Below are 16,466 nucleotides of genomic sequence, written 5' to 3'. Positions count from 1 at the left end.
ACGAGGTCAGGAGATTGAGACCATCCTGGCTAACACAGTGAAACCCCGTCTCTACTAAAAATACAAAAAAATAGCTGGGCATGGTGGCGGGCACATGTAGTCCCAGCTACTCGGGAGGCTGAGGCAGAAGAATGGCATGAACCCAGGACGTGGAGCTTGTGGTGAGCCGAGATTGCACCACTGCACTCCAGCCTGGGCGACAGAGCAAGACTCCATCTCAAAAAAAAAAAAAAAAAAAAAAAAAAAAAAAAAAAAGAAAAAAGAGATACAGGGATACAACAGAAATATGTCACTTCATCTTAAAAAGGCCTGAAGTTGGCTGCGGGGTGGGTTTCACAAGCTCTGACACTTATGAATTACTGGGAAGGGGTGGAAGGAGGGGAACCTGAACTCAAGGGGAAGTGGTCACAGCAGGTGTGGATGGGCATGGCTCCTCACACGTGCGTGAACTGAGGTTGCTTGTGGATGTTTGGGGGCTGGGCACGTGCATTTTGTGTATGCTGATCTCACTGGGTTCAGCTGGGTACAGTTCTCTGCATTTGCCTAGAGTTTCTCATGGATGAAATCACACATAAGCAAAGGTAGAATTCATATTATGCTCAGATTGTTCCTAATATATCAATTTGTTTGAAACAACTTTGTTTTTGAAATAAACATGATAGGAGAATGGAGAGATTTCATGACCCCATGGCATTGTCCCTGCTGCCTCTTTTGTTTTGTGTTGTCACAAATCAGGAAACCAACAATGCAACGATCGAGGGTCCACTGTAGTAGCACCAGAGGTGCACTTCCTTAAAGGCCATTCCTTGGCCTCTGAGTGTCCCAAGTTCCATGGTATCAGAAGCTTGTATAAGGGAAGGGGTTGGCTTGGTCAGGGTAGCCTGGAACCTAGGGTTATATCTGCCCATTTTATTCCTTTATGGGCTGGGAGTAGGAGGCAGGGAATGGGTTCTGGAGACATTGGTACCTAATAAAGTTTAGGCCTTTATAGATTCCAGAGGCTCAACTATCTAATATAGCTTATATTTCCAGAGCCGGCACACTGTAACACAGCAGTTCTCAACTGGAATGATTTTACCTCTCAGGGACATTGGGCAATGTCTGCAGACAATTTGGGGTGTCATGCCTGGAGGGAGGGATGCTATTTGGCATCTAGTGAGTAGAGGTCAGGGATGCTGCTAAACATCCTACAGTGAACAGGACAGCTCCACAATAAAACATCTGGCCCAAAATGTCACTAGTTGTGCAGTTGAGTCACCTTGGACTGGATGTCCCTGTATAGCTAAATGAGCAATCCTATTCATTCTGCTTTCTTCCTGCTGTCCTGGTAGCAAGCACATGGGGGGACAGGCTCTGCAATTTGCAAATTTACCCAGAGAACTCCTGGCCAGCAGAGTGAGCGTCCTCCTTAGCTCTGACTACAGAGAGAGCAGTGTCTTGCATGTGGGAGGTGCAATCAATAGGGAAAAATAAATGAGTCCTTGTGTTTGACAAGGCTAGGGATCATTTCTGCTGATGAATTTTAAAGGAGCTCAAGTGGTTTTTCAAACTTGAGTGCGGATCAAAATGCCCTGGAGGATTAAACCTCCAGGTTAAATCCAGATTTCTGGGCCCTGCCACAGAAGTACTGATCCCTGGAGGTCTAGGGTGAGGCCCAAGAATGTGCACTCCTGACAAGCTCCCAGGTGATGCTGCTTCTGCCAGTCTGGGGACCCCACCTTGAGAACCACTAAAGTCGATTGATACACTTGAGTTTCCAGTATTATACTTGGTATAAATACCACTGTGATTGGCCATGCTGTCTCAAGTGTGTAGCAGTTTCTCCTTTCCTTTAAAACAATAATCCAATGTCAGTTATCATTGGAATTTCAGTTCAGTCAGGAAACTCTGCCCTTAATGCCCACTCACGCCTCACAGAGCCCCATGAGGTCTTCCCGTGAAGATCTGGGTGCCGAAATTGGCCCGGAATGTGCTTCAAGAAAGCAAAATTGCACTCTCTCTCACTCTACATCTTTTAAACAAACACAGATGCTGCTGCGTTAGTGCTGGCAAGGGATCCTTGTCTGCGGGGCCTTTCATCTCCTTGGGCTTCTTGCCAGGTCAGGCACGTCTCTGGCCAGCTCTCATGTTTGATGTGCTCGGCCACCCTGTGCCTTCCCTGCTCGGGATGGCCATGAGCCTGAGCTCCACCACTGGCCTGGATCACCTGCAGCATTTCTCAGGTCTGGGGTTCAAGGGGCATCATAAAACTGGACCAGGAATCAGAATGCGACAATCTAGGAAGCCTCCAGTTGCTAAGAATGAATTTGGGTGAGATTTTCCCTATGAAAGTTCTAGAAAGGAAAAGTGAGTAAGGGAGGCGGTGTCAGATTTTCCCCAAGCTCTGCTAGGTGGTCCACAGGGGCTTGGACAGGGTAGCTTTCGCAGAAGAGCCCAGCTGCTCGAATCTGAATTATGTCCTTGGTCATAGATCTGGTCGTTTATAATTCACTGAATTTGCTTGAACTACTACCCAAAGGGGCTGGAAGTTCAAACACTTGATTTAAATCAAATAGGACATTTCATGCCACTAACGAAGCCTGCTGGATTTGATGTTACCTCCTTCTGGGTTGATGTTCGGCTTTCTTCTTTTGTGATAATTATCATCACAGGCCAGGGCACAATTTATGCACGAACCCAAGGCAGCTCCTGAATTCATATTTCCCTAGCGCTGTTATAATCAACTGAACTTTTAGACATTACAGTCACAGAGCTTTAAAAGGAGGTTTTCAGAACGCAAATACTTGATCTTTTGATACTGTCTCCAGGGTGAAGATAGGGAAACAAAAACCAGGTTTTGTAGATATGGGAGGGTTCCGTGTATATGTGTGTGTGTGTGTGTGTGTGTGTGTGTGTGTATGTACGTATGTGTGTGTTATAGTTATCACTTTGCAAACACTAACAAGTCTTATTTTTTTCAAAGCAACATTGGTTTATTCAACATTATATTGAGCATCTATTTTAGCTGGGAACTGTAGGGGGCACGAAAAGTGTTTTTGTTGTTGTTGTTGTTATTTTTTTTAAAAAAGCCAAGGAGCTTGTTATCTACTAAGGAACATGGACATAATCCAGTTTAAGTGGTGCTACCCAAGGCAGGCTCTCCAGTGGGGACTGTTCTGTTTTTTTTTTTTTTAATTTAATTTAAAGTTCTGGGATACATGTGCAGGAAGTGAAGTCTTGCTACATAGGTAAACGTGTGCCATGGTGGTTTCCTGCACCTACCAACCCATCACCTAGGTAGGTAGCCCCACATGCATTAGCTATTTATCCTGATGCTCTCCCTCCCCAACCCACGACAGGCCCCAGTGTGTGTTGTTCCCCTCCCCGTGTCCATGTGTTCTCATTGTTCGGCTTCCACTTATAAGTGAGAACATACAGTGTTTGGTTTTCTGTTCCTGTGTTAGTTTGTTGAGGATAATGGCTTCCAGCTCCATCCATGTCCCTGCAAAGGACATGATCTCATTCCTTTTTATGGCTGCATAGTATTCCATGGTATATATGTGCCACGTTTTCTTTAGCCAGTCTATCACTGGTGAGCATTTGGGTTGGTTCCATGTCTTTGCTATTGTGAATGGTGCTGCGGTGAACGTACGTGTGCATGTGTCTTTATAATAGAATGCTTTATATTCTTTTGGATATACGCTCAGTAATGGGATTACTAGGTCAAATGGTATTTCTGGTTCTAGGTCTTTGAGGAATCACCACACTGTCTTCCATAATGGTTGAACTAATTTACATTCCCACCAACAGTGTAAAAGCATTCCTGTTTCTCCACACTCCCACGAGCATCTGTTTTTTCTTGACTTTAATAATTGCCATTCTGATTGATGTGAGATGGTATCTCATTGTGGTTTTGATTTGCATTTCTCTAATGATCAGTGATGTGGAGCTTTTTCTGATATGTTTGTTGGCTATATAAATGTCTTCTTTTGAGAAGTGTCTGTTCATGTCCTTTGCCCACTTTTTGATGGGGTTGTTTTTTTCTTGTAAATTTGTTCCTTGTAGATTCTGCATGTTAGACCTCTGTCAGATGGATAGATTGCAAAAATTTTCTCCCATTCTGTAGGTTGTCCGTTCATTCTGACGATAGTTTCTTTTTCTGTGCAGAAGCTCTTTAGTTTAATTAGGATCCATTTGTCAACTTTTGCTTTTGTTGCAATTGCTTTTGAGGTTTTCATCATGAAATCTTTGCCTGTGACTATGTCCTGAATGGTATTGCCTAGATTTTTTTCTAGGCTTTTTATCGTTTTGGGTTTTACATTTAAGTCTTTAATCTATCTTGAGTTAATTTTTGTATAAGGTATAAGGAAGGGGTTCAGTTTCAATTTTCTGCATATAGCTAACCAGTTCTCCCAGCACCATTTATTAAATAGGGAGTCCTTTCCCCATTGATTGTTTTGTTAGCTTTGTCAAAGATCAGATGGTTGTAGATATGTGGTCTTATTTTTGAGATCTCTATTCTGTTCCATTGGTCTATGTACCAGTACTGTAGTGTTTTGGATACTGTGGCCATGTAGTATAGTTTGAAGTTGGGTAGCATGATGCCTCCAACTTTGTTCTTTTTGCTTAGGATTTTCTAGGCTATATGGACTCTCCACCCAAAAACAACAGAATATACATTCTTCTTGGTGCCACATGACACTTACTCTAAAATCAATCACATAACTGGAAGTAAAACACTTCTCAGCAAATGCAAAACAACTGAAATCATAACAAGCGGTCTCTCAGACCACAGTGCAATCAAATTAGAACTCAAGATTAAGAAACTCACTCAAAACCACACAACTACATGGAAATTGACAACCTGCTCCTGAATGACTCCTGGGTAAATAATAAAATTAAAGCAGAAATCAAGAAATTCTTTGAAACCAATGAGAACAAAGAGACAACATACCAGAATCCCTTGGACACAGCTATAGCAGTGTTAAGAGGGAAATTTATAGCCCTAAATGCCCACATCAAAAAGCTAGAAAGATCTCAAATCGACACCCTAACATCACAACTAAAAGAACTAGAGAACCAAGAGCAGACAAACCCCAAAGCTAGCAGAAGACAAGAAATAGGCAAGATCAGAGCAGAACTGAAGGAGACAGAGATACAAAAAACCCTTCAAAAAGTCAAACCCAACAAATCCAGGAGTTGTTGTTTTGAAAATATTAATAAAATAGGCTGCTAGCTAAAGTAATAAAGAAGAAAAGAGAGAGGAATCGAATAGACACAACAAAAAATGATACAGGGGATATCACCACTGACCCCACAGAAATACAAACAGCCATCAGAGACTACTATATCACCTCTATGTAAATAAACTAGAAAATCTAGAAGAAATACATAAATTACTGGATGCATACACCCTCCCAAGACTGAACCAGGAAGAAGTTGAACCCCTGAATAGACCAAATTCTGAAATTGAGGAAGTGATAAATAGCCTACTAACCAAAAAAATCCCAGGACCAGACAGATTTACAGCTGAATTCTTCGTACCAGAGGTACAAAGAGGAACTGGTACCATTTCTTCAGAAAGTATTCCAAACAATTGAAAAGGAGGTACTCTTCCCCAACCCATTTTATGAGGCCAGCATCATCCTGATACCAAAACCTGGCAGAGATACAACAAAAAAAGAAAACTTCGGGCCAATATCCCTAATGAACATTGATGCAAAAATCCTCAATTAAAAAAAAAATACTGGCAAACTGAACCTGGCGGCATATCAAAAGGCTTATTCACCACGATCTAGTCAGCTTCATCCCTGGGATGCAAGGCTGGTTCAACATACACAAATCAATAAATGTAATTCATCACGCAAACAGAATGAAAGACAAAAACCACATGATTATCTCAATAGATGAAGAAAAGGCCTTAGATAAAAATAACATCCCTTCATGTTAAAAACTCTCAATTAAGTAGGTATTGATGGAGCATACCTCAAAATAATAAGAGTCATTTATGACAAACCCACAGCCAATATCATACTGAGTGGGCAAAACCTGGAAGCATTCCCCTTGAAAACCGGCACAAAACAAGGATGCCCTCTCTCACCACTCCTATTTAACATATTGTACAATTCACCCATTTAAAATGCATGATTCAGTGGTTTTTAGTAGAAAATGGGTTATGCATTCATCCCAACAATTTTAGATCATTTTCATCACCCCAAAAAGAAACCCCACACCCCTTAGCTGTTACCTCCTATACCACAGCCCTTGGCAACCACTACTCTACTTCTTTCTGTCTCTGTGGACTTGCCTATTCTGGACATTTCATGTCAATACAGTCATGCACTATGTGGCCTTTTGTGTTTGGCTTCTTTCACTGAGCATCATGCTGTCTTTCCTTTTTTTTTTTTGAGATGGAGTCTCGCTGTGCTCCCAGGCTGGAGTGCAGTGGCGTGATCTCGGCTCACTGCAAGCTCCACCTCCCGGGTTCACACCATTCTCCTGCCTCAGCCTCCCTAGTAGCTGGGACTACAGGCGCCCACCACTATGCCCGGCTAATTTTTTTGTATTTTTACTAGAGGTGGGGTTTCACTGTGTTAGCCAGGATGATCTCGATCTCCTGACCTCGTGATCCGCCCATCTCGGCCTCCCAAAGAGCATCATGTTTTCAAGGTTTGTCCACACTGAAGATGTTTCTGTACTTCTTTCCTTGTTAGGGCTGAATCATCTTGCATTGTGTGGATAGACCACATTTTGCTGATCAATTCATTAGTTGATGGACATTTGGTTTCCCTTTTTTTCTTTTTTAAAAATTATTTTTAATTTTTGTGGGTACATAGGTGTATATATTTATGGGTATATGGTATATTTTGATACAGGCATGTAATGCATAATAATCATATCAGGGTAAATGGAGTCTCCATCACCTCAAGCATTTATCCTTTGGGTTATAAACATTCCAATTCTTTTAGTTATTTTTAAATGGACAGTTAAATTATTGATTGTAGTCACCCTGTTGCACTGTCAAATACTAGATTGTATTCATTCTTTTAAACTATCTTTTGTACCCATTAACCATCCTCCATCCCCTCCTCCCCCCTCCCCCATTCCCTTTAGTTTTCAGATGAGGAGGTGAGACTCTAAGAAGCAAAACACTGCTCAAGGTTAAAGGGAATTGGTTGCAGAGCCAGTCTCATCTGGGTTCTTACAGGTCTCCTATCTCCTGAGGCACAATCAGCTGCCAGGTGCTGGGAGGACTTTTGATGGAGAACCCTGCCAACTGACCCTAACCCTTGAGGACATCAATCCCCTCCATACAGCACCCTCTGAGACCAACAACAGTGGGGAGTAGACCTGGGCATGATGGGAAGATATGTGGCAGCATCCTTAAGTATCCAGATTCCTGGAATGCCTGCATTTTGGGATACCTGTTCAGTAAAATTCTGAGGATATGGGGCCAGGTAATGGGATTCCTGTGTCCTATGTTTATGGTATATTATAGATTCACCCGCAGAGGTCTATTTGTGTCTGAAAGCTCCTGGCTGGGAGTAACAGTGAAAGTATTTAAGAGCTGGTGCCAGATGATGAACTCATTTGTTATGGATTGTGGGGAGTTCGCTGTAGTTCTATAAGGTATGAGGTTGGCAGGGGACATCCCAGGGTGTCTAGCTCAGTGGCTATAAACCAACTGGTGTGGAACTATTTTAGTACTTTTTAATCTGGATGGTGGTTCTCAACCAGGGGCAATCCTGTCCCCCCTCCACAGGAGACATTTGGCATTGTCTGGAGACATTTTGGTTGTCATGATGGGGGATGGGGATGCTGCTGCATCTAGTGGGTAGAGGCCCAGGATGCTGCTATATGTTATACAGTGCACAGAATGGCCTCTCTGCAACAAATAATTAGCCAGCCTAAATGTCACTAGTGCCAAGGTGGAGAAACCCTGCGTAAAGCCTTCCCAGGTGGAGGGCTGGATGGGTGGAAGGAGTCCTATGGGCCCAGCTTGGGACTCATTTCACTGCTACTGCATGGGAAGGGGCCTCACTGGGGACTCTTATCTGCCAATAAATAGAGGCCCTTCCCAGTTACAAAGCCACCTTTCCTAACTATCATGGCTTTCTTGAAATTAATTAGAATCATCAGAGCTAGAACAAAATTTACCTGACCCTGGGAGGAAACCTTGTTTAAAAACATTTATTTAAATTTTTGTGGGTACATAGTAGATGTGTATATTTATGGAATACATGAGATGTTTTGTTACAGGCATGCAATGTATAATAATCACATCATAGAGAATGGGGTATCCATCCCCTCAAGCATTTGCCCTTTGTGTTACAAACTATCCAACTGTACTCTTTTCATATGCCTGTTTGCTATTTGTATGTCTTTTGAGAAATGTCTATCCAAATATTTTGCCCGTTTTTTTGATCAGATTATTTGATTTTTACCTATAGAGTTATTTGAGCTCCTTATACATTCTGGTTATTAATCCCTTGTCAGATGGGTAGTTTGCTAGTGTTTTCTCCCATTCTGTGGGTTGTCTCTTCACTTTGTTGATTGGGAAACCTTTATTTCTTATGTGGGCCTCTAAGGCTCTGACATGCCTCAGGTCTGGAGGCCTGGACTGCTCTTCTCAGCAGCAATACACGGCTGCCAAAGCAAAAGGGCAACTCTGATGAGACCGGGGCCCACTAAAGCTTTTGCAACCGTAGAAGCAGGGTGATTTGGCAAAGTATTGGGTAACAGTGCCCTTGAGAAAATGTGTATCTCTGGTTGATTGATTGCAATGGGCCCTCGTTATGACAGTTGAGCCCGAAGCAACTAAGACAAATCAGAATGGAAAGAAATGTTTTCATGCTCTGCCAGCTGGACCCAGCAACCTTCCTGTGTGAGGAGACCAGAGCCCTTGTTGGACCTTGAATCTATCAACTGTGTTCATGTTCACAGATGGGTTTTCCCAGGAGAACTCAGCATCTCACTGCAAAGAAGAGTACTAACATTTGTTTCCTTTAGGTAGGTCTTGTTTCAGGATTATAACAACATTTAGGTTTACAGAATAATTGAGCAAAAAGTGCAGAGTTCCCATATATGCCCTTCTCCCCCCTCAGTTTCCACTATTGTCAATATCTTGCATTACTGTTGTATTTGTTGTAATTGATGAACCAATATCAATACATTATTATTAACTAACATCCATAATTTACTTTAGAGTGTACTCTGTGTCATATATTTCTGTGGATTTTGACAAATATATAATATCATGTATCCACCATTACAGGATGATACAGAGTAGTTTCACTGCCCTAAAAATCCCCTGTGCTCTGCCTATTTATCCCTCTCTTCCACCCCCAAACCCTGACAACCACTGATCTTTTTACTGTCTCCATAGTCTCCATCCTTTTCCAGAATGTTGTGTATTATGTAGTTGGAATCATTCAGTATGTAGCCTTTTCAGACTGGCTTCTTTCATTCAGCAATACACGTTTTGATTTTCCTCCAGGTCTTTTGATGACTTGATAGCACTTTTGTTTTTATTGCTGAAGAATATCCATTGTCTGGATATGCTACAGTTCAGTTTATCCAGTCACCTACTAAATAACATGTTGGTTGCTTCCAGGTTTTGGCAATTATGAATGAAGCAGACGTCTTCTAAGACATTTTCTTTACATAACTACCAAACCATAATGATGTAAAATTAGCAGTAACTCAATATATCATCCAATATCCAGTTGATATTCATTCAAATGTCAACTCAGAATTCCATCAAAGTTTGTGCATTGCATTGTTTTGCCTTTTTAGTCTCTTGTCTAGAACAGTTCCTTGCCTTGTTTTATTTGTTTTTTTTTTAATGACAGAGATTTTAAAAAATAATTCCAACTTTTATTTTAGATACAGGAGGTACATGTGCAGGTCTGTTACATGCAAAGATTTCCTTTGAAGAGTCCAGACCAGTAGTCTCACATTCTGGGTCTGATTATTTCCTCATGATTCAATTTGGCTTAAGTAGTTTTTGGCAGCATTCCAACATAGGTAATGTTATAGAGTCTGCTTTTCTGACTTTGTTGATGATAAGCTCCATTGCTTGGATGAGGTGGTGATGACCAGAACCCTCCATTGTAAAGTGACATTTTTCTCTTTGTTCATAATCTGTAGAAAAGTACTTTGAGACCATGTGAATTTTCTGTTTTCCAGCAACCATTCACCCAATGATTTTGGTATCCATTAATAATTATTGGTTAAGCTAATTATTACATTGGGGGTTGCAAAGTATTAATTGTCAAATTCTGTCCTGCTTCCTGCGTTTATCAAGTACTCCTCCCCATTTAAGAAAAACAATCACTGTAGGGTCATGACATATTCTTTTAATGTTTTTGTAATTTATATTGTCATTATTCTGTTTGCTTAGCATGCTCTCTCACTATTTTACTCTTTCCTAAAGATGTTGCTGTGAGTTGGAGGGGAAGGGGCCTTATCTGCTGTCTCCCTCAGTGTGATAGATGGGGAAACCAACACAAGAAACGGATACCTTTTCCAAGACTGTATAAGGTCCAGTGTAGTCAGAGTAAAAAAAGTCAGAATTCTGGCCTGACAGTTTCACTAATCAGCGTCTATTTCACCAGGTGTAACTGATTTGAATACTGCTTAGAATACTTACATCCCCTTTTCATATTCACTAAGAGATAAATTTGACTAATTTTGCCTTAAATAAATGACAATATATTACAATTATGTTTTCTGTTTTTTTTTTTATATTATCATACTACACAGAGTAGAAACCCATTATTTTAATGGGTTTAATACTATACAGTATTTTAGTGTGAGACTACCAGAGTTTGCTTCCCCATACCCCTTTTTTGGGGGGTACAGTGGAGATACAGTGAGTACTATTTTGCAGACTTACGTGGCAATGGAACTTCTTTTTTTCCAAAGAAGTTGTTCACTTCTCCTTCTCTCAGACTTTTCATTTTACCCAAGGGGCATGATGTGTTCCTGCCGGTCATCATTTAGTAAAATAATGAAGCAAGGCTTGCTATGAATGGTTGTGCAAATGTGCACTGTATACTCCAGAGGGCACAATTTCCACTGCAGTGTTTGTGAGCAGTGCTCCTTGGCATTGTGTGATATACAGTCTTGGTGGTCCCATACAATGGACTCTGGGAAGTGGCATTCTTTTTATAAGTTGAAAGCAATGGAATTTTGGAAGAGGAGGCAATTTACATATGTAGTCAGAGATAAATGTCAAACTTTATCCTCCCAGTAAGATAGAATTACAAATAGAATCACTTTTTATCTTGTACTTAAAATTTCTTTTACTTAAAATACCTTATACTTGGAATTCCTGTGGTGTGGTCAAGTTTTGACAATGCCGTTCATAAACCCTTTTAAAATTGATTATAGTCTTGAAATTTAAGAGGATATAGTAGTCATCATAGGTTTACTGCCTTAATAAACAAGCTTGCAATCTCTGTGACCTAATGCAATAAAGGTTTATTTTTCTCACATGTTACATCCAGTGTGGATTGCAGGTGGGCTCTGGACCTAGGTCTTTGAATCTGGTGGCTCCTAAGTCAATCCTCAGAGCCCTTCACTGGCTCCTGTGCCTCTGGCTGCCAGATGAGAAGAGAGAGTGGGGAGAAATGCACAGGAGACCTGGGAGCGGCATCTGTCACCTCCACTCATAGGCATTGGCCAGTGCTCCCTCCATTGGCTCTGCCTAACCACAAGGGAGGCTGGGAAATGTTGTCTGTCTCTGTGTCCACATGGAAAAGGCACTGGGGTTTAGGGAGAGGGATGAGTCATTGTTGCAAGGCTGACCTCTTTTCTCTATTTGTTTCTTCTCCAGGAGACTTCTTGGCATCATCACAAAAAAGGATGTTCTGAGACATATGGCCCAGATGGCAAACCAGGACCCCGAATCCATCATGTTTAATTAGCAACAAGGTGGCAATTATTTTCAGAAAAACACTGACTGTGTCATTTAAAAAGAAATAAATGATATGTTATTATCCCAATGAAAGATCATGCATTGGGGACAGCGGAAACAAAAGCTTTATTTGAAAGGCGGGGAAGAAGGATGAAACCTTTAAAAACAAAAACGAAAACATCAATGAGTAGGCATTTTATAGCTTTAACCCCGTACGAGTTTCAAGCTGTGTTTCCTAATGAGTTTGCTACTGCTGTGGGAGCATGTGGGTGGGTAAATGATGTAAATGATGTGATCTGTACAAGTATGTGGAGCATGAATGCTGACTCAAGAAACTTTTATCCCTTCTGCTCAAGGCTGATGTTTGTAACTTATGAACACACGTGAAGTGTTGAGTCCAAAAGACAAAGGGGTATCGGCATGTCAGTGTCATTATTTATTGGTTCTTGAAGTTTTGCTGCTATGTTACTGAATCATACTAAAGACATTTGCACTTACTTTGTTGAAAAAGAAAGAAATTAAATTTGAACACAGTGAAAGCTGCAAGTATGCCAGTGGGTCCACTCACGACCATCCCGTTTCTTGCTCCTGTTCTCAGCCTGTAATCTGGCTTATCCATCAGTTTCTGAACCAACATCAGGGGCGCCTGCCATGATGAGTGTGAAGAAATCATTTCTCTATGCAAGACTGGCATCCTGGGACTGCATGATAAACTATTGGAGCATATAGTACTGTGCTGTGTCTCCTCCCATACAAAGGGACACATCCTTATTTTGAGGATATACTCACCCAATCATTGATTTGCATCCGCATTGCATTTGCTTCATTTATTTATTGCTTTTGCCCATGCATTCAATATTGATCAGCTCAGCACTTCCATGGGCCATAGCCGGTATGCCCCCAGCCTGCCATAAGCGTGGTTTCATTTCCAAGTAGCATATGCAAGAGTCCAAACAGGCCACCCAATGTTACTACTTATTTTTCCTCTCAGGTCTTATCAGATGCGGCTGTGGAGAGGATGAGGCATACGAGTGCTCAGTTGGAATCCCTCCAAATGGATTGCAAGAGAAATACTAAATTGATTCTAAATCTGTTCCATTATCTTCTCTGTAGGATGCAAAACGTCCAGATTTAATGTATAAGCATGCACTTCATACTAGCAATCACAACGCAGGAGGACAGCATTAAATTTTATACAGCCAATTTGAGCGCTGGGCATCTTTGTATTTGAACTTAACGACACATTTACTCTTTTAGTCAGGATTTTGGTCTTTTCTGCGGGAAGGAATTAAGCTATGTATTAGGTCCACCATATGATCTGTGTAAGTAAGATTATCCCACTTGCCCTTTCTCTTTAGTCTTTGTCCCTTCCTTTTCACTAAGTGCCCCTCATCCTTTTCAATCTCATTGTCACTGGATAGTGCTGCATCACTTAGGTGTCTATTTGGCTGCAAATAACAGAAAACCCAGCAAACCCTGAAGGGCTGGATAAGAACCCTGAGAAGGGGGTACTCCAGGACTGTCCCCATAATATCAATGGGATCCCCATCCAGTTGCTATTTCTTTTTCACCATTTTCACCTTTTGTCCTCTGGCTTATTGCCTCAGAGTTGCAAGATGGTTCCTGCACTGTCAGGTATCATGCCTGCTTTCTAAGTGGGAAGAGGAAGGAAGGGAGAGGCAAGCAACTAGGTACAATGTCTATCAGGAAAGCAAAGCTTCCCCAGAGATGCTCAGCTTGTATGCATTGACTGGAAGTTTGTCACGTGGCTCCCTCTAGCCACACACTAGTGTGGGAAGGAAAATATTGAGCTAGTCACATTACTCTCTGAACGAAATTCATATTATCTTATTAAGGAAGAGTGTTGGTCTTCAGGAGGGGAAGTTTGCTGTATTGGATGCCGTCATCATGTCCTTGTCATTGCCCTTCCTGTTTTCATTCTTGCCAAACCCCTGTGAATGCTCTTCTAACCTTCCTGTTCCCCACCCCTTCTCTCAGATTTGACCTAGAATTCCCAGCCCAAATCCATAATTTCTTAGCTCTAATAAGAATTTTCATATTGGACAAAAACCTAGCTACAAATGGGTTTCTATGAAACTTCTGATTAATGTGCAAAATATATATTTTCTCTGGGTTAAGACATTTTTAAGTCAGATCATGCTGACACACTAAGAAAATTTGTGTAATTCATTGACCCCTTCCTTCCAAAATAACAAGTAGCCACCTCAGTGTGACAATATCCAGTCAATAGTAGAGAATTTAATCCTTGGTCCTATAAAAGAATAAAATTCATTGTCATATTTATAGTACGTAAGCCTCAAGTAACAGGTCTTAATGTTAGTGTTGGTGTTGTGGTTTCTACGGAACATTTACAAGTGAAGTTGGATTCTCCTGGGCTTTAAATCCTAAAAAGTCTTAATGACCACTTCATGTAGTTCCCCTCTTATTCCCCTGTGGTCTCCTCAGAGCCAGTGTGTGCTGGGAAAGAGTATTAGTTATAGCCTGGCTTTATAGAATCCAGGAGGTCCTTTTAGCTGAAACGAGCAGCTTCAAAAGGGAACATGAAACAGTGAAAAGATAGCCAAAGGTCAGTGAAACCACAGCATTTCTTTCTAATCTGGCTGAGGCCATGGAGGGGAATGAAGGGAAAATATGCTTCCTGGCCAAGGCCACTGAGGGGGACCTTAGAATTTGTGTCCTCCCCAGTGCTTAGAGTAGAGATATCTGCAAATTCATGGCAAACAGTTGGAAGAGTGACTTAACTGAAACAACCCAGTCTTACTTTCTTTTGTAAGTTGATCCTCTGATTTATTGGGGGATTCAGGCTCTCCTCAATAGAAGGTCAAAGTTGGACAGGTGGACTAAGGTCAAGGATGAGGAGTCTGCGGTGGGGACTACCACAGCAAACTGTCTTCCTTCTGTGGAGTCCTAACTCAGTCATGTGGTCCACTTGCCCAGGGGCCTGGGGGCTCAGACAAACCCCATGGGGAACATGCTGCCATGCACTGTCTCTTGTAAATGTAGTTGGGTAGGGATCCCGAGGGTATTTGCTCTTTCCAAATGCAGAACTTCTATCCACTTTATCTGGTGATCTGATGAACAGCACGGGGACGTTCAGGTGAAATAAGCATCTTTCAGAATGATGTTTTTTTTTTCCTCTTCCAGAACCAAAGGCTTTAGATATTTGTGGAACTTTCTGGATTCCTTCCGAATCAGGTTTACATAAAAAACCATCAACACATCATGGGAAAGGAGCTGTTTCATGACACACATCACGTGTTTCTTGCTCTCACTGAGGAAATGTGTTGTACAAAAGCACCAAATAAGGGCACCCTGGAAGTGACGTGTGTTTCTTCTAAGTGGTTTTAGTGCATCCCCTGGGATTGCAGATGCACATGTGGCTTTTAGGGAAAGGCAGAATGTGCTAGAAGTCGAAGTCATTCAATATTCAGTGCTTACTGTTACTTGGAACCGGATAATCTCAGTTCTTTGTTCAGTCGTTCCCAAAGACCTTACAAAGGAGATGTGTAAATAGATAGATTTTGAGACTAATAAGTCACAGAAATGGAAAATTTTAGAGCAGTTTGTGTCACTTAGGTGAGAACTGATTACTTTAAATTACCAACATGTGCGAATTCTACTTAGTATTCATTATTAGATGCTGAGCTGGAAAAGATGAGAAACCCAAGGAGAACTATTGAATTACCACATAATTGTAATATTATGCTTTCATTTTAATTTTGTATGGGCAGTGTTCTATCAGACTAAGCTTCTAGCCTTTGAAATGATTTACATGAGGAGAGAGCCTGTATATCTGACTTGAGAAACATTAAGCAGACCCTATTTTCACCGTCGCGGTAATAACTATTTATTTGCTATCCTAGAGGTGCTGGGAATGAGCCTCCGGGTGACTTTGATGAGATATATTCACATTTGGTATTGGAACGACCACATAGCAACGTGTTGGGTTTTTTTTATTGTAACACTCTGTGTAAATGTTGGCACCTTATTAAATATTAAATGTTTGAACTCTATTTTTAAAAATAAAATAAGCCCAGAATCCGCAACAAACATGTTGTAAATGGGAGAGATACTGATTTCACAGTGTGTTTCTACACAGTAGAACCTCCGGAAACCTGGTCCCCATGACTTGGTAGAACTATCCAGTAAAGTTAAAGACCCATCTTAAGACTGGTATACAGATTGTGAAGTCCATTAGGTCAACTTTAAAATTCCTTGTTCTTGGCTGAGTGGGCGATGACCAAATGAAAATTCAGACTGAGGCTATCAGTTTCCAAGGATTGGGTAGGAACACTGTCCTCAGGCCATCTGTGTTTGCCCTGTGTGAAGGCTGGGGAGTACAGCTTGGGCAATGGTCTAACATTCATTCATTCTTTCATCCTTTCTTTCAAGAGCAAATTTTCTATTTATTTGGGAACCACAAGGGTTGAATTACGTCTTTTCATATGAGTTTTTTTTTTTTTCATGAAAACTTTCTACTTTACAGAAAATTTGAAAGAAAGAAAAGAAAGGAACAAAGGATGCCCACAGATCCTTGACCTAGAAG

The 16,466-nt window shown here is 41.2% G+C and overlaps 1 protein-coding gene across 2 annotated transcripts in view; it reads left to right on the top strand.

Moving 5' to 3' along the window:
- CLCN4 (chloride channel, voltage-sensitive 4) overlaps positions 1 to 15,975 on the top strand; it is an 81,132-nt gene extending 65,157 nt beyond the window's left edge. For both annotated transcript variants that reach the window (XM_011966832.1, XM_011966833.1), the window contains one exon: positions 11,819 to 15,975. In XM_011966832.1, the coding sequence (XP_011822222.1) occupies positions 11,819 to 11,909 (91 nt within the window). In that variant the 3' untranslated portion in view covers positions 11,910 to 15,975. The remainder of the gene's footprint in view (positions 1 to 11,818) is intronic.
- The last annotated feature ends 491 nt before the right edge of the window (positions 15,976 to 16,466 follow it).

Source organism: Mandrillus leucophaeus, unplaced genomic scaffold, assembly GCF_000951045.1.
Source record: "Mandrillus leucophaeus isolate KB7577 unplaced genomic scaffold, Mleu.le_1.0 Scaffold777, whole genome shotgun sequence".
Classification (NCBI taxonomy): Eukaryota; Metazoa; Chordata; class Mammalia; order Primates; family Cercopithecidae; genus Mandrillus; species Mandrillus leucophaeus.
Note: the sequence above shows the minus strand (reverse complement) of the source record. Positions and strands in the feature narration are given on the sequence as shown.